The sequence below is a fragment of the Pinus tabuliformis genome, chromosome 4_1, assembly GCF_031772625.1.
Source record: "Pinus tabuliformis cultivar Carrire ecotype Pingquan chromosome 4_1, CPIR1, whole genome shotgun sequence".
Taxonomy (NCBI): Eukaryota; Viridiplantae; Streptophyta; class Pinopsida; order Pinales; family Pinaceae; genus Pinus; species Pinus tabuliformis.
Window position 1 is genome coordinate 333,192,287 of NC_142303.1, and position 26,424 is coordinate 333,218,710.

Consider the following 26,424-nt stretch of genomic DNA (forward strand, 5'->3'; position numbering starts at 1 on the left):
AAATAAAACACTAGAGTTTAAAACCAATGTTATTTTAAAGAGAGTTTGTATAATAAAATTATAAATTTCCAAGTTAATATATATTTTATACTTAAATAAATATGAAAATTGAATTAAAAAATGTTTTTTAATAATATTTATATTTCATAATTTCAACTATTTTTTTTTCTTTAGTATTCCATCTTTTGTCCAATCTGCCTAAATGTTTTTATATCCATCCACCATCCCTATATATGAGGAGAATGAATAGCTTTGCAATGACAAAGATCAGAATAGGCCAGATGCCTCATCTTCATTTGGATAGAATGGCATGCCATAAATGGGTTGTTTCTCTTAGTTCCAGAGCCATATTGGACCAGCCTCAAAATTGATCTTGGACCTGTTATCTTCCTTTGTAACTTTGGGCCTGTCACAGACCTAGTTGCAGACCGTTACAGAGCTACAGACCTGTAATTTCGAACCTGTTCTCTGTCCACGAATCACAGAAGTTTCAGCCTTGTTACAGACCTCAACTTGGCCTCTTTAGCTCTGAATTTCGACCTTAAAGAACTATGAAATTTGGTCCTTTGTGCTTTTGTCAAAAATTGCATAGTAAATGGGTAACATAAATCGATTGCAAACTTGATATAGGTGGTGTTTATAGTGGGCTTTCCACAACTTCTGGTGATAGATATGAATGGGCATGGGGTCCTATGGAGTCCATCTCCACCCCAGCACAGGAAATTCGGAGTTAAAACAGAGAGTATCTAAGATGTAGGCACTAAAGTAAAATGGAGGAACGAACCTTTCAGTAACGCGGGATTTGTTTCTGAACTCAAGAATAGTTGTTGGTAACTTATCAGATAATATATTCCCCCAATCCATTATTTCGCTATTGCATGTTGCTTCCATTAAAGGTACCATCTCTATGGCGAAGTTTGAGGAATCATGCAACCCCCAAATCCTACACATCATCACTCCAGCATAACAATAAGGAGAACACAAGGAATCGACAGAGTACTTACCCGAGGACTCATGCTTGTGTTTCGTTGGGTTTTGTCTCCATTCCCGTATAGGTGCTGATTCAATCTCATTTTCATCTCTGAACTTCTCCAGAAACGCTTTGTTATACTTCTTCTCTGGTTTGGGCAAATGATACATTTGTCTCAAATCATCGGGTTGAAATGAACCAAATACTCCCCCGTCGATAGTGCAAAATGTTCTGTTTGTAATTGGAATTTCCTCAACTGCCCATCTTACGACATATGTGTATGGAAGAATTTTCTCTCGAGCCGCTATCCGATGTAGGTAAGAATCGGCCAAATCCTTTAGGGTTGCCTGGGACTTCCGGGTCGAGTCTGCTGTAGCTTGTACTGATGTTTCCTGAGGCTCTTCGGCCTCAACCAGATTATAGATGCTCCGCCAAGTAGTATTACCAAGACCAAGACATGTGGTGTCTGAGATTAATCCTTTTTTACTTGGTCCAGGATCGGCAGTGTGTTGTCCTGTTACTGCGGAAGCTGAAGCTGTTCCAGATTTTTTAGACTTCTTCCCCATTTGGCCTAAATTTGCTACTTCGGAGGAGCTTTGCACAAGAGATAAAATGAACGTAATGCGGAGAATAGGTGGCGCAAACCAGATATGAAAGAGTTATATCAATCAATGAATAATGGAGGATTAACATAAGGTGGCCGCGGATACAATCTCTGAAGAGATTTTGGCATTACTGCTCCATTAATTGGCCGTTTAAACCTGTCAATCATTTAAATGCTCATCATATCGTTTATTGGCCGAATAATTCATTTAAGCGTGGCTTTGATGTTTTGGCGGTTGGGCGTAAGTGAATCACTATCGGGAAGAGAAAGGCTTTTAATAATAATTAAACATAATATACCCAAGCCTTATCAATCCTTTTTGAAAGTCGCGCTTAGCTTTATCGCAATCGGGGATCGGAGGAATGCTTAAGTTGTTATATTGGTGTTATTACGGGATCCTCGATCGCCGATAGCGATATCGCCAATTCGCATCGGGAGTTTTTAGAAGAGGGCTTTTAGTTGCATGCGTGTTACATTCCCCGATCGCCGATAGCGATATCGCATCGAAGCAAAGAGAGGGGCCTTTTGTTATGATTGCTTACCTTTCCGATATCCGATAGTTATTCGCGCTTGTCGCATCGGGGAAAACCAATGGGTCTTTTGTTATGCATCCTTTGTTATTGAGATATGCGATCTTGCGATCACTTTATCGCAATAATAAAGAATTATTCATTTTTTTATTATAAGACCGATTATATATTGTCTCAAAAGGTTTTATAATGTTTTATTTCTTTTCGGACCCTTTGAGGAATGATAAGTTGATACCAATTTAATCTAAAAGGGACCCATTTCATATTATAGTTTTGAAAGTAAAATTTTATGAAATGGGGGGTTGTTGTACAGCACAACACAAGGTAATGTGTCTAAGGTCAAAAAATAAATTTTCTTTTATGACAGTAAGGTTTAATATGTTGAATAGTTAAGAGTTTAGATATTTATGACAACCTTTAGGATTTTATGTGCATGGGATTAGGGTATGCAAGGGCGGCTTCCTTAAATAAGGAACAAGAACAAGGATGCTAGGGCTTTTCAACAAGGCTAGCTTTGAAGTGTTTCATCATTTTAATGGGCCTAGGGCAGCATGGACATTTTTAATAGGGCTTCAACAAGGCTAGGGTACCTAGGACTTATGCTAGGGTTAGGGTTTGCACTTTAGGATTATCAACAACCATTAGGGTTTGCACTTAGGGTTAGGGTTTTGTTATCTTCAACAATGCTCCAATGTATTAACATCAATGACAATACTCTCCCCCTTTCAACATTCTCTCCCCCTTTGACATCAATGGCAAATGGGGTGCTTTTCATGACAAATATTTCTAGCAAGTACTTCCCCTATCATTGTGCTTCTCTTTCTATCATTAGGTTGTTCCCCCTAACAATATGCTGCTTTCTTTGCACTTTAGGATTATCAACAACCATTACGGTTTGCACTTAGGGTTAGGGTTTTGTTATCTTCAACAATGCTCCAACGTATTAACATCAATGACAATACTCTCCCCCTTTCAACATTCCTCCCCCTTTGACATCAATGGCAAATGGGGTGCTTTTCATGACAAATATTTCTAGCAAGTACTTCCCCTGTCATTGTGCTTCTCTTTCTATCATTACGCTGCTCCCCCTGACAATATGCTGCTTTCTTTGTCAACATGTTGGAAATGTCATAAGCTCCCCCTAACAGTATGCATGATCTTCTTATGATGCCCTTAAATTGATCAAAACAGTTATTGATGCCTTCAGCATTCAAAGTGCATTCAACATTTTCTTCTGGTGCAACCTGCTTTCTTCTCCAAACCTTTGTGACTCTCTTTCCTTGCTTGATTGACGATTCTTTAGATTGTCTAGGGAACCACTTTAATTTGCAATCTCTAGCTAAATGTCCAACATCATGGCATTTGAAACATTCAGTTTTGTACATGAATGGAGGAGCATAATATCTGTTGGTATGTACAATGGGGTATCTCCTTGCACCTTTACTCTTGGGGAACTGATTGGAATCCTCATAAATGTCTTTGTTATATGCCCTGCAATCCTTTTCCATATGCCCAAAATTTGTACAAGAGTAACAATGACCAAAAAATATAGTATGATACCTAGAAACTGAGGATTGCGGTTGTGCATCTCTGAAATTGTTTTGCCTTGAAGTTCCTTGATAATATTTATTTCTACCTGCAACATCAACATTTCTTCTTGGAGCATAGGTCTTTCCAATGTCATTTTGACTCTTTTCATTGCTTCTGCTACAGCTGGGGGTATTAGCACAACTTTGAAGCTTCTCCATGTTATTTGATTTTGATGCATTAGGGTTTGCATCATTTTTGCTAGAAGATTCACCTACATAACCAAGACCAGATTTATCAAGAAGAGACCTTTGACGACTTAGGATATCATCCAAGGTTTGAGAACCCTTTAGATTCTTGTTGAGTTGATCAAGGTCTTTCCTTAGACAAACAATCTCGTTTTTCATCTTTTCACATTCTTCATCTTTCTTTGCTAGTTGGTTCTCCATTTATTCCCTCAGCCTTATTGCTTCACATGTTTGGTCCTTAAAAGAGATGACATTGTGAAAATTTCTGAATTTTTATAAACAGAAATCCTACTGCAGTTATTGGCTTAACATCTCCTACTTGTTATTTTATTCAACAAGTTGTTTGATTAGATAAACAATGATGTAAACACTACTGCAGACTACACTGATATACAGATCATAAACTGAAACAATAGATGAGACAAACAAACAAGGGACACCGTTATTTTTGGACAACACATCCCTGACAAAACCCAATGCAGGAAAAGCAGTGCAACAGATAGAGGGTTTGTATTATTAAGCAAGCGGAATCTGAGTAAAACAGGTTGCCTCTCACACTGACAAACCTTACAAAGAAATCACGACAACAAGAAATACATTCGAGGGTTTACCTTCCTCCGCAAGTCACAACTGATCCAATGAGTGATCTGACACCCTCCCAACAAACACTGTGAAGTCCCTATGCAATCACTGTGTGGGCCAGCATCCTACCTCTAGAAGACTGTGTCACCCCTTCTGCTGGATCGATTTGCTGGATGAAGACTGTTGTTTAGCCCTCCCGGCTCAGAACCTCGCTTCTCCAGCAAAATCTTGGACTACTGACGAATACTCTGCACTGCCACTGCAAGAGCCCCTCTGGACTGTGTCAGCTCTATGTGAGCCCCTCCTGGGCTACGTAGGCCTCTGTGCTGCCTCCCTGATGCTCAAGCTACCTCTCTGTTACGTAATCTTTGTCTTGGAACTTCCTCTTCGATCCAAATCTCTGCTTTTTCCCCTCACTGCAACTCAGATCACTTGTTCGATTTTTTCATCAAACGACGCCCCAGAAAAATCGAATTGACTGATCAACTTGGTGTATTTCCAACTGACCCTCAAGCTTCCTCTTATACTTTTCCTGTTGATGAATCAATGACCGAGATTAAGTCTCTAATCAACGGCTAAGATTAAATTAGACTTGATCCTCGTCTCTTAGAAGCTTCTCACCCATATTTTCGTTAGTACCCATTAATATTTTTATTTTCTTAAGTTTAGACTTAAGAACCCCATTAAAAATATTAATTATTTTAATAAAATACAATCCGGGTGGAATTTCACCATACGATTTCTAGGTCTTGGAGATCTCATGTGTTCTAGCCCCTCCACAAAATTTCAGAGCTAGAGCACATCCAATGCTACCCAAAATCAACAGACATCTCATTTAAATATGAAGATCTCTTCATTTTTTTCTTCTAGTCAGCATGTCATGACATTTCTTTCCTTTTCTGCTTCATCAATTTGTCCTTTTAGGAAGACTAAACCTTCCATTACATTTCCAACTCCTTTTGCTTGTTTCTTCACTTCTTCTAGTTAAGCTTTAAGGAAGGAGACTTCTTTCTTATATTGACCAATTTTCGCTTCAAATTTGCTCAAGTTCTCAATTCTTTGTCCTGTTGACCACTGGAGTGGCACTTGAAGATTATCTGAAGACTCCATGCCCAAGGATGTACCAAAGGATGCTTGTACCATCAGAGATCATCATATTACCTATGTTTTTCAACTCTACTTCTTCTTATCATTTTTTATTGTACCCAGATTCCACAAGCCCTGCGGGGATCTAAGTGAAGCTAGTATGATGAGTTTGAGTCATGTAACAGGCCTAGGTAGCTTGGGACCTTGTCATCAAGTGAGTATTACTTTGGGAGGTTTTTTTCACTTGGTTAATTATCATCTCCCTATCAAGACTTAATAATTAATTGAGTTTTTTCCTCCAAATATACCCCAAAGCCGAAGTACGGCTTGATGGTGAGGCCTTGGGTGAGTCCTAGTGTCTAGGGTCAATGTATATTACCATACTAGATCACACAAAAAATTGTGGAATCTGATTAGGTCTAAGGGGTCATTTTTTTAAATTTCTCGCAGGGCAGAAATTGGAATAAAAATTGTATATGAAATGTAATAAGTGATGTCTAGAGATGTTGTATGGGGTATGAGTAATAAAAATTGTGCCTCTCACCCTCAACTTTCTATTAAAACACATTTTGAAGGGTTAAAAATGTGTTTTAGACCTTCAAATCCGTTTTTCTTAAGTTTAGTGGAAAAGGTGGCAATAAATCAAGCCAACAATTAAACAAATGGAGAAAAATAAATATCCACACATGCTAAATGATGTGGAAATGAAGTGGAAAATCATGGAGGAGTTAAAGTGAAGTCTCAAAGTGATGTGGATTCCTAAAATCAAGAAAAGGACATGTGCTCAAGGAAATCGAATTTTTGGAAATAAATGAGGAAACTGCTTGGAAAATTCGAATTTGTGAAGTTAATGCACATTTGGGAGAATATTTGGTGGAGATTTTTGTGGGAAATTGTCCCCACATTGGTACCCATCCATATATACTTGTCATTTCATCATGGAATTTGATTTTGCTTGAGGGATTCTTAATGCCACTTGGGAAATTTGAATTTGCATGAAGGTGCTTTGGGATTGTCACTCATCATCTTGCATAAGCTAGGTTGATAGACTCTTTATGGAAACTCTTTTTAAACTAGCTTGAGAGATTCAACTCTTCCTAGTAGTTAACACAGTGACTTTGCAGTTGTTAGAGCCATCATAAATCCCTACTGCATTATCTGGTTTATTATCTCCTACTTGTTCTTTCCATTAACAAGCTATTTATAAATATAAATACTGAAATAAACACAAATGCAACCTTCACACACATACAGATCAACAACTGAAATAAACTGACACAATCACACAAGGGACACTGTTATTTTTGGACAATCATCCCCGGAAAAACCCAATGCTGGAAAACCAATGCAACAGATATGAGGGTTTTATTATTATGCAGTTTCTGAATACAACTAGGGTGCCAGAAATGGCTCACCCTTCAGAGATTTTCCTTGGCAGAAGTACCTCTCCTCAGAGACAGATATTCCGGCTGATCAGCAATCGGATGATTGATCCCACAACAACTTTGACAGTTCCTTAGCTGGACAACAAAAGCTGCTCCAAGCTTCTCTCTGGAACTGTGTCACCCTCCAGGGACTGCGTCACCCTCTACAACTCTCCGTCAGCTAACCGCTCTCAGTGTGCCTCACGAAAATTCCTCAACGCTGCCTCTACAGCCCAACGTCAACTCTGCAGCCCTCTGCGCAACTTCTACTGCCTCTACGTCAGCCTCTTGGCTCTCTGCGTCTTCTGTGGTGGCCGCCTCAGCCTCTGCGTTAGCCTTCCTAGGCTTTGCGTTGTCTCTCCGACACTTTCTCTGCCTCTCTGATATGTATTCTTGGCCTTCTGCCGAACTGCCCCTCGCTGCAACAGATCACTAACTCGATTTCTCAGCAAACCCTGCCCCAGAAAATCGAATTCTTGATCAACTTGGTGTGTCTCCAACTAATCCTCAAGCCTCCTCTTATACTTTTCCTGTTGACAATTCAACGGCCGAGATTAAGTCCCTAATCGACGGCTAAGATTAGATCTGGCTTAATCGCGTTATTTAGAACTTTCTCACCCATATTGTATTAATACACATTAATATTTTAATTTTCCTAAGTTTAGACTTAGGACCCCATTAAAAATATTAATTATTTTAATATCTCTCCATCCAGGTGGAATTTCCCCAAACGATTTTTGGGTCTTGGAGATCTCACGTGCCGTAGCCTCTCCACCAATTTTCATGGCTAGAGCACATCTGATGCTACCAAAAATCAACACTCCCTCTTAGCGAGGAATGTGCTCTAGGAATGTGCTCTAGTAATGCTTCTCCACAAAAACATCACATTGATCCTCTGCATTGGTACCTGTGCTGATGCTTGGCCTTCTGCCTTACATCCCCTACACTGCTGCTTCCTGTACTGCTGCCCATGACACTGCCACTGCCATTGCTACATCTGTACTACAACTCCCTCTCAACATGCTACCCATAGCACTGCCACTGCTAACTGCTGCACTGCAACTCAGTTACCGAGAAGTAAGTAACTGACTTCACCCAAATACTGACATACTGGTCAGTCTGGAAGCGCTGTGACGCTGAAGCTACCTCAGCTGCTATCCTGTGCTCCCTCTGCTGCTACTGTGTTGCTGCAAACACCTTTGTGACTCTCGCACTGCTGCAACCCCCACTACACTGCTACAGACTTCTGCAGTCTAGCATTGTCTTGTCACTCTATCACACCTTGCTCCACCTGACACTTAACATCATGCTACTGTCGTTGAGGGCTCCCATAGCCCTATGTGATCCAAGAGTTTGGGCACCTCAAGGATCCTGCCCCTAGTATGTAGTCCTCCTAACTACAACTTGATGTCTCCCCACCTCTTCTCTAGAGGCGCATGAGCACTCATGGCACAATCGTCATTAGTCTTGACCTCTTTGTCCGCCTTAGCTGGAGCTGTCTTTCAATCGGAAGCCTCTCCCTTTTTTTTTTCTTGGGACACTGGGATGCATAATGTCCCAGCTCCCCACAATGGAGGCACTTAACCTTGGAGATGTCCTTTTTCTTCCTCTTCCCTTGTTGTCCCGCAGATACTAGACCCGCATCCTGTTCTTCCTCTTTCTTGACTCGAGCTCCCTTACCACTACTCCCCGCTTTGGTCATCCTCCTGATCTCTTCCCATCGAAGAGTTGTTCACATCTCCTCCCAACTGGGAAGAGTAGCCCTGCCCAAAATACTTTGGACAAATGTCTCCCACTCCTCAGAGACTGCATTCAGGGCAGTCCTGACCATAAACTCTGGATTTGGTGTAGACCCCATGAAAGTAAGTTGGTCACGAATCTCTTGCAACTTGATAAGGAATGGATCTATTTGCTTTCCCTTCTGCATCTGATATGACCTTAGCTGATTCTCCAATAGCATTTTCCGCTGCATGGAAGAGCCCTGGTATAAGGTGGTCATGGTGTCCCACATCTCCTTTGCTGTGTTATTCTCAGCAATATGTGGTATGACATGATCTTTGACGCCATCTAGGATCATGCGCTACGCCCTCGCCATTGCCTCATACTTCTCATTCTCAACTGGGTCAACTGGGTTAGCCACTACTTTCAAGGCAAAGTTCTTGATGTGATGTTGATCCAGGCCTACCAAGATCATGGCCTTCTAGATGACAAAGTTGGAAGCCCCGTCCAACCTGTGCTAATCCCTTAGTTTGTTCACTGCCATTTCAGCTCCTCTTCTGGACTCCCTCTGAGTCTTGACTCCCCTCCTGGAAATCTCCCTCTAAGTCCTGATTTCCCTCCTGGTAATCCTCTGGCCAGTTGTCGAACCGCTCCTCTCCAATCCTCATTGCAACTGCAACTCGGATCTTGATTCCTTGTCTAGAAATCCGTCGAGGTAGTGATTCCCTCTACCTTGGTTCTGCCTCCTTAGACACTGTTCTGCACAGACAAAAACGTCCCACCAGCTCCTCAAATTACAATCCGCCCACAAATCTCCAAACCCCGACAACTGAAGAAACTAAGCCTTTCAGGCTCTGCGCAATATCGACAAACGCTAAATCTGCTCCTCGTGGCCACAATGTCGATCCTTCCTGGCTGAGAAAGATGACCGGGCACTGCGTAGGTCTGATCTGCCTCTACGTTGACCCTCCTCCTGGGTCGAAATGCTGACATAGGCTTTGCGTCACTTCTTCTCTAGCTGCTTCTGCTCTGGAACAACGTTGTCTCTCGAGACAGCTGCTATTTCTCTAAGACTTTAATTTTGACTCTAATTAATTAAATTTCTAGCTTAGGATTTTAATTTATTTTTGCCAGAAAATTTAATTAATTGACACTTGAGGGGATTAATAATTTTTCCACCCTCTAATATTTTAGTCATGGTGTCTAAGTATGAGGAACCATGCACTGAAATATTTTTTACATAAGATAATTACATTTTCAACCCTCAAAGGGGGAACACCCTTTCGGTATAGACCCTCAAATTACATACACAATTCTGCAACACAGTATTGTTTAGTAGACCAAGTGATTTGTAATAAAATAATTTAGCCAACTAGCTTAAATCATTCTCAAACCACTTTTACATAAGACTCGACTAAAACACTAAGACTCACCTAAGACTTTGATGAAGAATTCCACCCTAGATGTGGGGTGAGGTTGGAGAGAAAAACTCTGTCGACCATCCGTGTTTAAAAACACAAATGAGTCAATGAAACGAAAAACCTCATAGGATGAAAATCCTGCCAAAATAATAGGCTTACCTAGGTTGTTACATACATATACGGTCTTACTAGCATCATTTACAATATAAATTTGCAGAATGGGTTTACAAACACTGAATAAACTGATGATTGATGATCCGATCTTCTAAAGAAAAAAATGGCATAACTACTTCCTTGGAACTTTGACAAAAAGTGTGCAACACCTCCAACCTATCCTGATCTTTGAGCCCTGCTATGTCCATCTCTGAATCTATCGAAAACTCCCTCTTTCCCTCTACTTGGCTACTGGATCTACTATACGCACTCCCTTCTGGAGTGAGGAAATCTGCACTCAACTACTACCAATCTGCCTGGAAAAATCGAACTTCTGAAACTCGAAGTCCCTTGAGATAAATTTTCCCTCATGTGTGCTTTTCTCTTCCACCCGACGTTGATTCTACCACTACAAAACCCTCTACGTCCAACCAAGGAATCTGCTCAGCGAAAACTGAGTTGTTGTTGCTCCCTCTGCCTGCTGGAATCACTAATCTTGGCAAATTGAATTTTCTGCCACCCTGTAACTGAAAATTAAACCCTTGCACAGCAATTCGAACTGCCTGGCGAGGCACTACATAGCATGATAGCACCAAAAAATTGTCGCATGTTGCTCCCTCTGAATAGCGAAATTTTCTTCTTTCACTTCTGAGCTTCTCGCCTAATAAATCACGCTCTGATACCATGTGAAAAATTCATATCACAACAACTAGAGATTATTTTCCTAAGTGTTAATTTATTTAACAATTTATCTGTTACGGCAATCATCAAATAATTCACACTGTGATTTTCACAAATAAACTACAGAAGAAAAATAGTGCTGGAAATTGAGAAAATTCTAACACACAGACACAATAACTAACACAGTTATTTGGACAAAAGTCCCTAGAAAAACCCAACTTGGGAAAATCAGTGCAGTAGTTGAGGGTTTTATATTAATATGCAGCAGTGAAATTATCTAAGTACAATCTGAATGCCGACACTGTCAATTCTGCAGAGAAAAATACTGGCAAAAATAGCTTGAGGGAAATTACCCTCACTCCTAGCAATCCCGGCACTCGACTGCCACTAAAAAGCAAGCCGTCCAACTGGGCCTGCGTAGGCTCTGCGTCAACATGAGGGTGCCTGCCACATGTGCTACCCAGATCATCTGCTAATCAAGTCGTCTTGCCTGCTGCTGACTGGAAAAATGCTTCTTCAGCACTCAAGAACCTCTACCCAGCCTCTGGAACCGAAAATGTCTTCCTTCCTTAGCAAATTGAATTGCCCACGGAAGCTTTTGCGCTGGGACTGCCTAGTCTCCTGGAGAAATTTTGGCCTCTCTGCAAATGCACTCGCCGGATCTAGAAATCTTCCTTTGGCTTCACTGCCTCTGCTTTCCTACTTGAATTCTTCCAGCACTGCTGCCTCTCTGAAAATCGAACACTCCAAGGGAATCGAACTCTCTGTGATTCTCACAAGTGTATTCTCCATCTACCCATCGACTTCTTCTTATAATCCTCTGTTGGAGCACCAACGGCCAAGATTAGAACTTAATCAAGGGCCCAAATTAATTCCCTATCGATCCATGTGAGTTTCTAGAGAATTCTCACCTTATCTCAATTAATACTGATTAATTAACCATATTCCCTAAGTTTAGACTTAGGAAATATTTAAAAATTGGCTAATAATCTAATTGGGCAATCTCTAGGTGGAATTTCTATCGGTTAGAAATTTAATCTATATTCTTTTGGTTTAGTTCTTCTACTTGTTAATTACGAACAAGTTATTTAAAACATATAAATAACAAAATAAACACAATACAGTCTCAACCATCTACAGATCAACAGCTGAAAGAAAACAAACACACAATTGACACCATTATTATGGACAACTCGTCCCCAGAAAAACCCAATGCGGTAAAACCGGTGCAGCAATTCTAAGGGTTTATTATTATGCAGTATATCCTTGAGTACAACTAGGTGCCAAACTGGCTCACCCGACAGAGAAAAATAATTGGCAGTAATACCTCTCTATTCGAAAGCAGGTATTCAGAAAACCTGCCCCACGAAACCCTCTCCAGCAACACTAAAGCACTGCGTCAGCCCTCCTGGCCTCTGCGTCAGCCCTCTGAGGCATTGCGCAGCCTCTGGGACCCTCTGCATTACTCCTGTTGCCATCTGCCTAGATGATGCAGGCCCTCTAGCCTCTGTGTTGCTCTACGTGGCTTGCTCTGGCTTCTGCATCTGCCTCTTTGCCTCTGCGCTGGTCTCTCAGCACTATCTCTGCCTCTCTGTCTAGTACTCACTGCCCCTCACTGTTGATCACTAATTTGACTTTACTTAGCAAACCCCGCTCTAGTAAATCGAATGACTGGTCACTCTAGTGTATTCTCCAATTGACCCTCAAGCCTCCTCTTATACTTTTCCTGTTAGTCCTTCAACGGCCGAGATTAAATCTCTAATCAACGGCTAAGATTAGATTTGGCTTGATCCATGACTTTTGGAACCTTCTAAACCAGTTTTATATTAATATTTTATTTTTCCTAAGTTTAGACTTAGGAACTCCATTAAAAATATTAATTATTTTAATATCTCCCAAACCGGGTACAATTTGCCCAAACCATTTATGGGTCTTGGAGATCTCGAGCACTTTAGGCTCTCTACCAATTTTCATGGCTAGAGCGCATCCGATGCTACCACAAATCAATAATTCTCACCTTATCTCAATTAATATTGATTAATTAACCATATCCCTGAGTTTAGACTTAGAAAATATTTAAAAGTTGGCTAATAATCTAATTGAGCAATCTTTAGGTGGAATTTCCATAAATGATTTATGGGTATTGGAAATCTCATGTCTTTTAACCTCTCCTCAAAGTTTCGAGACTAGAACACCTTCGATGCTACAAAAAACTAACACCTTTAGGCCTCGGAACTTCTTCCCACACATCGTTCTTCATTACAGACTCGTATTCTTCGACCATAGCATCCTTTTGGACCTGCTCTTTCACTGCTTCTTCAAAGGTGTGTGGTTCGGCCTATATGATGATGCTCATAAATACAACATAACCCTGATATCGGCATGGCTTCTTAATTTTTCTAAAGGATCCTCTGGCAATGGAAAGTCTTTCAGCACTCTATAAGGTATCACGAAGCCATAATGGTCTCCTCCTGGTAGGAGGATCACTTAGAGGAGGATCGAAGGGGTCCATGGGTTTCAACGGGTCATCAGCAACATCTATCTCAAGTTCAGGCACAGGAGGACCTTCTAGTAGGTCCATGTCATCATCCTTCTTCTCAACAAGAAGAGGAGGAATGTCCCTTGCTTTTCCAAGGGCAGCATCTTCATCAAATGTCACATACCTGCTAAACTCGATGCGTCCCCTTTCCCTCCAATACTACAAATCATTAGAATAATCAAGTAAAAGAGCTTACAAGCCATGGAATCAATACGGAACTTCATGGTGGCATGCCCTTCCATAGTGGGCTTTGGCATGTAAAAGTGTCACCAAGCTCAATAAGGGGGTTAATCAAGGACCCTATTAGATGGTTTCAACCTTTAAAGGGGGTGACATGTCCATGGGAAATCCATTAGGTGGTAAGTGGCAAATGATATAGTGATGGAACGTAGTGGAGATCAGGGAATGTTCCAAGCCACATGCCATGGTACAAGGGTAGCTATAATAAGGGAAGCCCTGGGAAAATTCCTACACTGAAGGAACCCCTACTGCAGCAAATCTGAATCTACTTCACCTACTTGATTTTTAAATTACATTCATCAAGTTATTCATCTGAATATTGAAGCAAATTACTTCTGCAACCTACACTAATTAAATATTTGATCTCATGAAACAAAAAACAGAGCAAAGAACAAGATACATAGGACACACTTATTTTTGGACAAAATAGTCCCCGAAAAAACCCAATGCGGGAAAACCAGTGCAGCAGTTTTGAGGGTTTATTATTATGTAGGAGAAATATTTGAATACAAATCTAGGATGCTCATCTAGCAATCCTTTACAAAGAAAATACTGGGGGAAAATCTAAGTGAGTTTTACCTCACTTCACCCAGCAAAATTCCAGCTGATCCGGCACAAGACTGGCTAACCTCGACTATTTCTGCGCTGGCCCTGCGTCACCTCTTTTGCCCTCTGCATCAGTGATCCCGGTTGTTCTGGCAATTCCCTGCAGTTCTGGCTTCTGCGTGACAAGTAGCGTTTCTGCTCTGCGCAGGCCTTTCTGGTTCTACGTCAAGGCTGCGTGGGCCCAGACTGACCCAGCATCAACTCTCCCGGCTACTGCGCTGCCTCTGTGCAAGCTCTCTCCGCCTCTCTATCAGTATTCTCCGAAAAGTCCTTCTCCCGAATTCTCACTGTCCCTCAGCTGCAAAATCTCCCTAATCGATTTTCATCCTGAGAACTTCTCACCTCAGAAAATCAATTTCCTCAATCTCTCTATGTTTGTTTCCACATGAACCCCAAGCCTCCATTTTATACTTTTCCTGTTGAGTCTTCAACAGCTAAGATTAAGTCTCTAATCAACGGCTAATATTAAAACATGACTTGATCTGCCTTCTAAATCATTCTCACCCATATTTTGATTAATACCCATTAATTTTTTAATTTCCCTAAGTTTAAACTTAAGAACTCCATTAAAAATATTAATTATTTTAATAAAATACAATCCGTGTGGAATTTCACCAAACGGTTTCTAGGTTCTTTAGAACTCATGTGCCTTAGCCTCTCCACCAATTTTCAAGGCTAGAGCACTTTCGATGCTACCAAAACCTAACACTCCCTCCTAGCAACAATGTCCTCCTGCATGCTGCTCTATTTCTGAAGCACCTCCTTTTTGCACTGCTGCTGCAACCAACACTGTGTTGCTACTGCTACTGTACTACTGCCCATGACATTGCCACTGCCACTGCTGCATCTGCTATGCTACTAGCACTGCCACTGCTAACACTGCATCCGTACTGCAACTCAGTTGTTGAGAGAAGAAACTGAAAAACATCCAAAATTAGTTGAACTTAATTGTGTTCAACATAATACAATGAATGTTGGAATCTGACTGTTGTTGATTTTGACCCTCTGAATCTTCTGCACTGCTGCTGACTCCTGCACTGTGCCAACTGCACTGCTGCCAACCTTGCTCTGCGTTGATCAGTCTCTGGTCCCAGCTACTGCATCTGTCCTCCAAACACTCCACTGCATCATTTGACACTAAGTCCATCTCGCTACTGTTGAATCTTGGGCTCTCATAGCAACGAATTGATCCAAGAGGTGGACTCCTCAAGGATCTCGCCCACATGTAGTCCTCTCGACTACAGCTCAATATCGCCCCTTCTCCCTCCTGGAGATGCATGGGCACTCATGGCAAACTCATCCTCGACAATCTTTGTAGCTACAACCTTTGGATCATGCTTCTCGTCCTTATCATTTTTCTTCAAAGAACACTGAGATGCAAAGTGACCCATCTCACCACATCTGAAACATTTCACCTTCGAAATGTCCTTCTTCCGCTTCTGTTTCTGTTGTCCCTTCGATGTTAGAGCTGCATTTTCCTCTTCCTCCTTGGTCTTCATGCCACTCCCACTGTTGCCATTGAGGTTGACCTTTACCAGGTCCCTCCTTAATTCCTCCTGTTGAAGAGTCACCCACATCCCCTCCCATGAAGGTAGTTTTTCTTTGCCCAATATGCTTTGGACGAAAACGTACCATTCATCTGAGACTCCATTCAGGGTTATCCTCACCATTGCGATTGGCTGAGGAGTGGACCCCACTGCAGCAAGTTGGTCTCTAGTGTCCAGAAGATGTTGAAAATAGAGATTCACCCCTTCTCCTTTCTGCATCAAGTTCCGCTGCAACTTCTGCTCTAGGTACATCTTTTGTTGTTCGGAAGAGCCTTCATACAGAGAAGATAAGGCTTCCCACATCTCTCAGGTTGTATCCTCGCCCTGCAAGTGTGAGACCACATGATCTCGAACTCCATCGAGAATGAGCCTCTTTGCCTTCCCCTACTCGGCCTTGTACTTCTTCTTTTGATCGTTGTCAGCAGTAACAACTACAACACTTTTGACGTAGGACTTGAGATCATATTCCTCCAGAATAGCTAAGATTTTGGTCTTCCATATGACATAGTTGGAGGCTCCATCCAACCTAACATGATCTCTGAGCCCATGCGATGCCATCTCACCCAATTGTCGAACTGACTCCTCTAGTCACTGCTCAGCTACTCAGCAAGAGAGAAATTCGAACTTTCTGGCAGAAAGTTCTCTGAGGCGAAAATTCCCCTTCTACGTGTCTTCGTTCTTTTAAAGCGGATTTCTGCCCCGGCAAAAACTGCGCCCTTCAAACACTGCGCTGAGGCTTTGCGTCACTCCCTCTGCCTCTACAAACTCACAAACTCGAAATCGTACCTCTCTATCGTCTCACTTAGAGAGATTTCTTCGGATCTACTTCCCAGCAAGGACTGCGCAATCCCTTCAAGGGGATTCGAATTGCTGCTAAGTGCAACTTTCGGCCTCACTGCTTAGCACTGGATCTGCACTTCCTATTTCAAAATCAATGCTTTGATACCATGTGAAAATTCCTACACTGAAGGAACCCCTACTGCAGCAAATTTGAATCTACTTCACCTACTTGATTTTTAAATTACATTCATCAAGTTATTCTTCTGAATACTGAAGCAAATTACTTATGCAACCTACACTAATTAAATATTTGATCTCATGAAACAGAAAATAGAGCAAAGAACAAGATACATAGGACACACTTTATTTTTTGACACAATAGTTCCTGGAAAAACCCAATGCGAGAAAACCGGTGCAACAGTTCTGAGAGTTTATTATTATGTAGGAGAAATATCTGAATACAAATCTAGGGTGCTCATCTAGCAATCCTTTACAGAGAAAATATTGACGGAAAATTTGAGTGAGTTTTACTTCACTTCACTCGGCAGAATTTCGACTGATTCAGCACAACACTGGCTAACCCCGACTATTTTTGCGTTGGCCCTGCGTAGGCCATGCGTTAGCCTTTCAGGCTTTGCATCAACCCTGCTTCACCTCTTCTACCCTCTGTGTCAACTATCGCGGTTGTTCTGGTAGTTCCCGGTTGTTCCCGGCAGTTCCGGCTTCTGCGTGACAAGTAGCTTTTATGCTTTACACAAACCTTTCTGGCTCTGCGTCAAGGCTGCATGGGCCCAAACTGGCCCAGCGTCAACTCTCCCGACTACTGCGTTGCCCTTTGCAAGCTCCCTCCGCCTCTCGGTCAGTATTCCCCGAAAAGTCCTTCTCCAGGATTCTCACTGCCCCTCAGCTGCAAGATCTCCCTAATCGATTTCCCTCCGGAGAACTTCTCACCTCAGAAAATCGATTTCCTCAATCTCTCTGTGTGTTTCCAAATGAACCCAAGCCTCCATTTTATATTTTTCCTGTTAAGTCTTCAACGGCCGAGATTAAGTCTCTAATCAACGGCTAAGATTAAAACATGACTTGATCCGCCTTCTAGATCATTCTCACCCATATTTTGATTAATACCCATTAATATTTTAATTTCCCTAAGTTTAGACTTAGGAACTCCATTAAAAATAATTATTATTTTAATAAAATACAATTAGGGTGGAATTTTACCAAACGGTTTATAGGTTCTTTAGAACTCATGTGCCTTAGCCTCTCCACCAATTTTCAAGGCTAGAGCACTTCCGATGCTACCAAAAACTAGCAAGCCCACACCTGGGTACATGAGTGTAGGAAGGAGCAAATTGTGGTACATGAGTTACCCTGGCCTTTGTTTTTCCACCCTTCTTCATATGCCTTTTGCCTTTTGATTCATTTTTCTTCATAATTGCTCGGGGCTCCAAGAGATGAGAGCATGATGTGTATGATGTAGCAGTAAGTACCCCCTTTTGAGGTGAGGCATTTCATTGCCCACCAGGGGTTGGAACAATCATGGGTTCCTTAATGTGGAGAGGGCTCATCTAGGGCCCGTAGGAGCCAGGGTGATGGCCATGGATAAGGGGTAGAGCTCATGTTTGGTTTTTGCCCACATGCTAAATTTGTATGTCTCGACCATCTTTTGCATTTTGTGGTACATTTCCTGTTGAGAGTGGCCAAATTATGTTTTTTCTTTTCTTTTTAGCTGCATCAACCTCTGGGGCATCATTCTAGGCCCGACCCAAGGTGTGGACAAGGGGAGGGGGATGCTAACCCTATGTGTACCCAGTGGGCACATGTGGACCTGAATGGGAAAAGAGATGAATGGGGCTAAAATGAGTGGAAAGGAGTGATGTATATGGTGTCGAGAAGCAGGACCACGCAACCAAAATTGGGATTTCCCATGTAGTGCCAACCCTAAAGCTAATGGCCAATAAAGGAGATCCCACGGGACTAAGATACAAGGCTAACCACGAAATCAAGTAGTGGAGACAAGAGTACAAACCTAGCCCACTCTTTCCGCCGAATCCCCCCACCAATCCATGCCCAAAAGTGCCCATGACAAGGAAAATTACTCAACTATACCAATGAAAAGCCATACCTTCAGGGTCGAGAGGCCCACCTTCAAACAAACAATCATAAGAAATGGGCGAGGGACCACACGGCTGGCTCAAGTGGCAGAGATAATGGCACATCAAGCTATCTGGTGGTTGCAAGGGACTGTTGGCTGCCAGTTAAGGACCATCTAGGAGAAAAAAAATCTCCTATACATACTACCCACAGGTGGTGGATAACAAAGCCAAAGGGTGAGTTATTTCTGCATCTTTTGTTGTCCAGTTTTTATCCATGTACTTGTAGAGAATAGGATTAAGTTGGAACCCTCCAATAGGTAGGGTTTATTTGTAGGTTACAGAGACTTCAAAGGCCTACAGAGTCTTTATTCCGTAACATAGGAAGACAGTATTGAGCAGGGATGTAAAGTTTGAGGAAGACTTTGCATTGAGAAAGTCCCATGAGCCTATTGTAGTGATAGGATGATGAGAAATTTTAAGCTTCAAAGGTTGAGACAAGGTCACCAATGACTTTCAAAGTAATACAACAACCTTAAAGTGAAGAGGAGGAGATAGTGACCCCTTCCACTTTTGTCAGAAGACCTTGATGGTTCACTCAAACATTGAGGGATGCTCATGAATACGTAAGGCTCCTAGGAGCACATTTACAGATAGCAGACCTTGGAAGAAGTTTCCAAACTACATGGCATTGATGCACAACATCATAGATTCTAAGCCTTCCAACTTTCAGGAGGAAGTAAACAAGCATGGATGGTTGGATGCCATGGTGGAGTTCACCTCCATCATGAAGAATGATGTTTGGGACATTGTGCCAAGATCAAGCATGCAACAGATAGCAACATTTATTCTAGTTCTTTTCTGGTTGATTTCTGAAATCCCTTGTCCTCCACGCTCAGTGGCTCGTATCCTTTGTGCTCTTGGCCTATTTGAAACTCTTTGAACTTGGTAATTCGAAGCATTGGTGCAAAGGACCTAGTGGTCTTTTGGGGAAATACAGATGGGTAAATTTGTGGTATTATTGTTTGGAATTCAAAAGCTGGGATTGGATGATTTAGTGGACAATGAATAACTTGGGCTACTATCGCCACCATGGGTTTTGGCCTCTTTGAGATATTTATGATATCCAAAGGATTCTCTGTAGACACAAAGATCTTACATCTGATAACAGAAATTCCACATTTTCTGTAACACCCAAACTGCATAGCAAGAGTAAAATCACAAGGAGTATGTTGTCTTAATGGAACTGTAGATCACCTTCTTTCTCTTGGTACAATTTCGCATTAAATTTTAGTAAATTATTATATATTTTTTTCTATGAATTACCAATTTTCTTTCCATCTGCCTCGTATGTTTCACTCGTCCGTATCTCTCTCGAACGGAAGTTGTACTGTACTTCAACCATGGTAAAATGGCCTCCAGAAAACCTGAACTGGAACACTAATCATTCATGAAACCCTAAGCCTAGCAAAACTCCAGTGCTAATTTAATCCCCAATTTAATGTCTAAAACCCTTCAGCTCTTGTGAAACCCCGACTTACCACCGAGAGCTCTTTTCAGTTCACGCATTCAAGTCTATTGTCTCCTACAAATTCTAAAGTTCGATGAAGTTTTCCCTTTGCTTTGCAAATTTACCAAATATTCACCCCAGCTCTGAAATTCACGTCAATTACTGTAAACACGGATTTTGCTCTTTCCACTAAATTTGCTTTTTTCTAAGAGAAATAAATTTGCATACAGAAACTCACTGAAATTTTCAAATTCTTTTCATGATGTAAACACAAATGTTTCATTGGATGCTGAAAATAAATCTGTCGAGTCGATCGATTTACAATAACTCATACACATTTTATTGAATGCCTTATTTTTCAAAATGCTAAACGAAAATACAGAGATGCACAGGTTTCGAATCCGGACCACTCCGAAACGAACGAATGCTTCGACAGCACGAGACGAGCATGGCGGTCCTTCCTCCAGTACTCGCCACATATCCATTGAATTTTCCATGGTCCCTCTTCCCGCTGCTTCATGACGGGTGAATGGAAATTGTATGTTTCAGGCTATAACAAATTTCAAATTTCAAGAGTGCAACGTACATAGATAAAGTATACAAGTGCATGCATAGTTTTATGGAAAAAAATACCCAAAGTGCATTTTTTTAACCTCCATTATTTTTTGGACCTCACTCGTGTGAAATTGTAATTGATGCACTCTATTGAGTTTAGATGTTATATTGAGTTTAGATGTTATTAGAAAATATATGATTTTATTTAAATCTGTTTAGATTCATTTTAATTTTGGAGGGATCAAATTTTTCGAGATGTAAACATTTTTTTAATACAAAATTTGAGGAAAGGTTTACTTCTCAAGAGATTTGATCCCTCTTTGCACTTCATAGATCCGAGGTTAAGACGGATCTATGTTGGTTTCAATTTTGCATGATCACACAAAATTTGTTGAATATTTAATTATTTGATCATATTAAATATGTTAAATATATTTAAGATTAATTTGGTCATTGTAATTTTAAATTTGTCAATTACCTCAGTTTGTTGAGATGATAGAGACGGTTAATAACTTAATGATGAAATAAAAAAATTTGAATACAAAGTGACAACGTAACAGTGTTGAATGATAGAAAATATGAATAATTAGAATGTAGTCAATTACAAATAGTCTTTATTGTGATCAATCTCAAACTATTTTCTTCTAATGTTCTTATTGTCACACTTATTAGTTTTGTCATATTTTCATATCAATCGTATGAAAAGGGTGGTTGAAAGTGTAGATCATTGAAATCTTTAACTCTAACTATTATAGTAAACATCATACCTTGTCTCTCTTGCTCTCCAATATTAAGAGCAATTTTCTCCAAAGACAATCATTGTGACTAATGGAGTGTTAAACCCCAAGTAAGTTTCAATGGTAGTTGTTTTTTGTTACCCCGTTTGAATGCAAAGTGACTAACAATGTTGAATGATGGAAAATGGGAATAATAAGAATGTAGTCAAATACAAATAGTTTACAGTTTCAAGAAGCAAACATTTCAGGTAAGTAAACATATTATTTAAAATAAAAATACAAGTATTTTATTTATGGTTGAATTAATGTAATATAGAAATCAATGCACATTGCCAATAATTTTTTTGTGCTTACACTAAAATCAATGCATACTATTAATCTAATTACTTTGAAATTAATGTACATCATACATCTAATTACATCAAATCAAAAATTAACCTTTGCATTGAAATCAATGCATCTCGTGAAAGCAATCAAATATTAGAAATCAACATCTACATTAAAATCAATGCATATAGCGCAAGTGATCAAATGGGATTAGAAATTAACATTTAGATTGAAATCAATGTATCTAGTGCAAGCAATCAAATAGGATTAGGAATCAATAACTACACTGAAATCAATGCATTAGTGTAATCAATCATACAAGATTAGGAATTAACATCTACAATGAAATATTCATGGCTTTCTAAATCCAACTTCTTTTACCTTTTGTAAAAGTCTTATTTCCTCTTCCTCTATGGTTAATAATGTTCAATATTATATAGTATTATATAATATATGTATTTGTCTATGTGTGTCTCTTTCTTCTTCCCTCTCTCTCTCTCCCCTCCATCTTTGTGTCTATCCCCTTCTCTCTCTCTCCCTCCCTCTCCCCCTTATTTCTTTCTCTCTATCTACCTCTCCCTCCCTCTCCCCCCTATTTATTTCTCTCTATCTACCTCTCCCTCCCTCTCCCCCCTATTTATTTCTCTCTATCTACCTCTCCCTCCCTCTCTTTGTCTCTCTCTTCTTCCCTCTCTCTTGCTTTGCCATCAATATCTATATCTCCCTTGACCCCTCCTTCTTTGTCTCTTTATTCCACCCTCCCAAACACACATGCTCTCTCTCTCCACATCTATCTCTCTCTCCCTCTCTCTCTTTCTCTTTGTCTCTCTCTTCTTCCCTCTCTTTTTCTTTTTGTCTCTCTCTTCTTCTCTCTCTCCCTCTCTTTGTTTCTCTCTTCTTCCCTCTCTCCCTCCTCCATCTATATCTCTATGTCTCTTTGTCTCTCTATCTCTCCCCCTAAACGTACTCTCTCTCTCTCTCTCTCTCTCTCTCTCTCTCTCTCTTGTCACTCCCTATCTCTGCCTACCTTTATCTCTCTATGTATTTCTTCTTCCCTCCCTCTCTCTCCCACTCCAACTCCATCTCCCTCTCCCTCCCTCTCCCCTTCTCTATCTCAAGTCCTCTCTCTCTTCCTTCATCTCTTTATCTCCCGCCCCAACCCCCCTCTCTCTCTGCCGCTCCAACCCCCCTCTCTCTCTGCATATGATCAAGAATTGTCACTATGTATAATCAATAATATATGTAAGGTCTAATATAATAATACTTATAATGGAGATGATTATTATTATAATATATTAGAATAATAATAATCAATATTATTGATTATTATACCAATAATAATATATAAAGAAATAACATGTTAAAGAAACAATAGTATGTTAACTTTACATTATAGACAGACGAATTTCTTCTGATCAAATTGGTAACTTTGTGCTTTACATTTTACATTTTACATTACATTCTACATTTTACATTTATATGTGTTTTAATTAGAATATTAATTTAAACACATGAAGTGAGCATTACATTGATAACTATATTTTTTATTTTGTTTTTTTTTTGTTTTTTTAAATGTTTACAAACATTTACACCACTACAACATTGTCCCCATACTGGGTTGTATAGTGTCTCTCAATGCAATAATTTTTATTATAATCATAAAAAATTTGGGTTTTTGAAAACACCTTAATAGTGCAAAACCTAAAAACATTTGATAAAAGAGAATCTATCTCCTTTGACAACCAAAAAAATTATTTCAATTGGTATGGTTTTCTTTGAATAATAATAATTATTTAGTTTGTATTCATAAAGCATAGTGAATGATGATTGTCCTCATTATCAATACCTTAACAAATCTTACCACCTTTGAAAAAAAAAATTGTTTGGTCTCCTTAATATAAGGAAGGATATTTTGACCAAATCAAGTCTCACTAGAGAATTCTTATTGGAGAATTGAAAAAATTATAAATTTCTTCATAATTAAGAGAGAGAGAGAGAGTTTACCCCTACAAAAACAAAACAAAAAAGTTAGTGTACCTTGAAAATAAACATCTTTTTTTATAACACATATTAAGCATCTGAATGTTTTAGGATTTGTTTTGGTTATTCAATTATAATTATGAGCCATATCTTCCCTCACTCTAGTATTAATATTGTTGAGTCATAGTATTGACATTGTCGTGTCATATGTGTGGACTTTATTTGGCTTGAAGTTGTTATTTATGTAATGTTCATGATAATTGCAAGTGTTGCCATTATAGTTGCATATGTGTTTATCAATTGAGTTTAGCTTGAGTATTTGGGTGGAATCATTGTGATCCTCCCCACCTAGGTTCAAGTCTCATAGTTTGAGATGTTGTAGCTCTGGAATAGAGTAACTATGTTACACTCTTAAATGAGTCTATATTGTGGGCTAGCTAAGTACTAACAACCTCTATCTTTCCTTCTAGCTAAGAGGGAGGTCAATTTCTTTCCCCAGACAGTCTTCAATGCCCAAAATTTGTAAAACGTTGCATATGTTTATGTAGGGATTTTGTTCCGTATTACTCTCCATTCTAAAAAAGAAATAGCCAAAATTTTATGCATACAAATGAAAAAATAAACTTGGAGCTATGTTATGTTGTAGTGATTGTACTCTATAAGCTTCTTGTTGTAATTGCATCTTTGTCTACAATGATTCATACTTCAATACATCTAGTGCAATGATATTCTCTTTATGTTGGTGCTACAATTATTTTTTTGCCTCTGTGCCAAATGGCCTTTGCTCTAAATTTGGCCCATGTGCTAGTGGTCAATTTCATGTGTGACCATGATGGTAACAACTAATTGGCACCAACTCGTGATTAACTTTGATCAAAACAATAATGGACCTTCACAAAACTAGTGATCAAATTTGAATTAACACCCACAACCATCTCCTAATTTTAAGTACCTGTGGTCAACTATTAAGTTTTGTCTTGGATAGGGCACTTTAGAGTTTAGGTTAGTGTACTCATGACTTGCATTCATATGCAACATATCACCATTTGTATGGTTGTCAACAAAGACTTGCTTATGTGGTGAAAACAAGGAGTTGTTAGCCTCCCCATCAACGTTTGACTCACCCAAGTGACATGGTCACCCCTCTTGGGTTGTGAAGTCTTGGACAATTTTAGAAAAATAGAATCTCGCCTACCCAAGGGTGCTCATCCAAAGGCTTTTAAATTAGACATTCCACAGAAATTGATACAAAGCATGCCTCATTGGTGGGAACATTATGAGTAAAGGAAACTATAAAGAAGAAAACATCTTGTGAGAAATCTCCTAGCGGTTAGTTAGAGAGCACTTTGCCTCACCTTCTTCTTCTTAAGGACCCATCACATGCAACTATTTCACAATGTTATAGTCGTTTTCCAAAATGTCCTCCGTACTAGTAATGGCAATGCACATATTTGAGCTTCATCTTCTTTTCTTCATCTTATTTTCATTATGGAATGGTCATGATTATCTTTGGTTTATGCTCTTGCACTTAACTTCTTAAGTAAAGTTGCATTTGTTATCTAGATTAGTATTTATGCATGTGTTTTGATATTGTTATTTGGTGAAGTTGTTCTTTCATATTTAACTTCTTTAGTAATCACTTAGTAATATTGCACTTATTATCTAATTTAATATTTATGTCCATGTTTTGAGTTCATTATTTGGTCAAAGTTGTTCATTGAGCTATGATTAGACTAAACAATGTTATAATTTCATTACATAACAATACATCACTTGCATATTATGTAATATTCCTAAGGTTCATAACATAAATGTCATGAGTAACTCCTCACCTATGCAATTTAGTCTTTTGCAATATATAAATATTTTGCGCATGATTGTGATATCCTTAGAATCACAATTCTTCAAGTTCAACAACACTAATCCATGTTGTCAATTGATCATGTATTAAATTGTATTAAACTCTTGCAAATTATAGGGAGACAAGTAGTGGAGATGTCAGATCACGGAAACACGGAGATTAATTAAGTGGTTACGGGAGGCAAAGCCATCTTCAAGAAAGCATTCCATGTCCACATGTGACTTAAAGGACTCTCTCTGATCCAGGTGGATATTGGTGGCCACCCGCCAAGTCCACTTGGACCCCCACCATTGTTTCTTTCAGCTTTTCAGTTTCCTTAATTGTAGCACAGTTTACTATTTTTAGAAGTTTTTTCGAGTCCTGAACTTCCGGAGCCGTTTTGAGGCCCTAAACGATGTTTTTTGGAAAACTAGGCACAATATGTTTCTCTTCCCAAAGTTGTAGTTCTCGGATAGATCTTTCTAATGAGATATTATGCGCATCAAACAGAGATCGTATCCCAAAGTTACGACCCCGGGAAGTTGATGTACCAATTTACCCAAACGGGGCCCACAGTCTGGTGTTTCATCTTCTAGGGTTAGGTTTTTGGATGTTTAGGGTTTTCCATTGTTTCTCAACAATAAATAGGTCTTTGAGCCTCATTGTAACACAGTTCAAAGGCATGTAGTTGCCACATCTCTTCTCGGAGATAAGCTTCCATCGCC

The 26,424-nt window shown here is 39.8% G+C and overlaps 1 protein-coding gene across 2 annotated transcripts in view; it reads right to left on the reverse strand.

The window, feature by feature from the left end:
* ATOEP16-4 (Mitochondrial import inner membrane translocase subunit Tim17/Tim22/Tim23 family protein) overlaps positions 1 to 20,832 on the reverse strand; it is a 215,308-nt gene extending 194,476 nt beyond the window's left edge. The window contains exon 1 of one of the 2 annotated variants that reach the window (XM_089422910.1): positions 20,668 to 20,832. In XM_089422910.1, the coding sequence (XP_089279036.1) occupies positions 20,668 to 20,757 (90 nt within the window). In that variant the 5' untranslated portion in view covers positions 20,758 to 20,832. The remainder of the gene's footprint in view (positions 1 to 20,667) is intronic. The other variant, XM_089422909.1, reaches the window with a different exon arrangement.
* Positions 20,833 to 26,424: the final 5,592 nt, after the last annotated feature.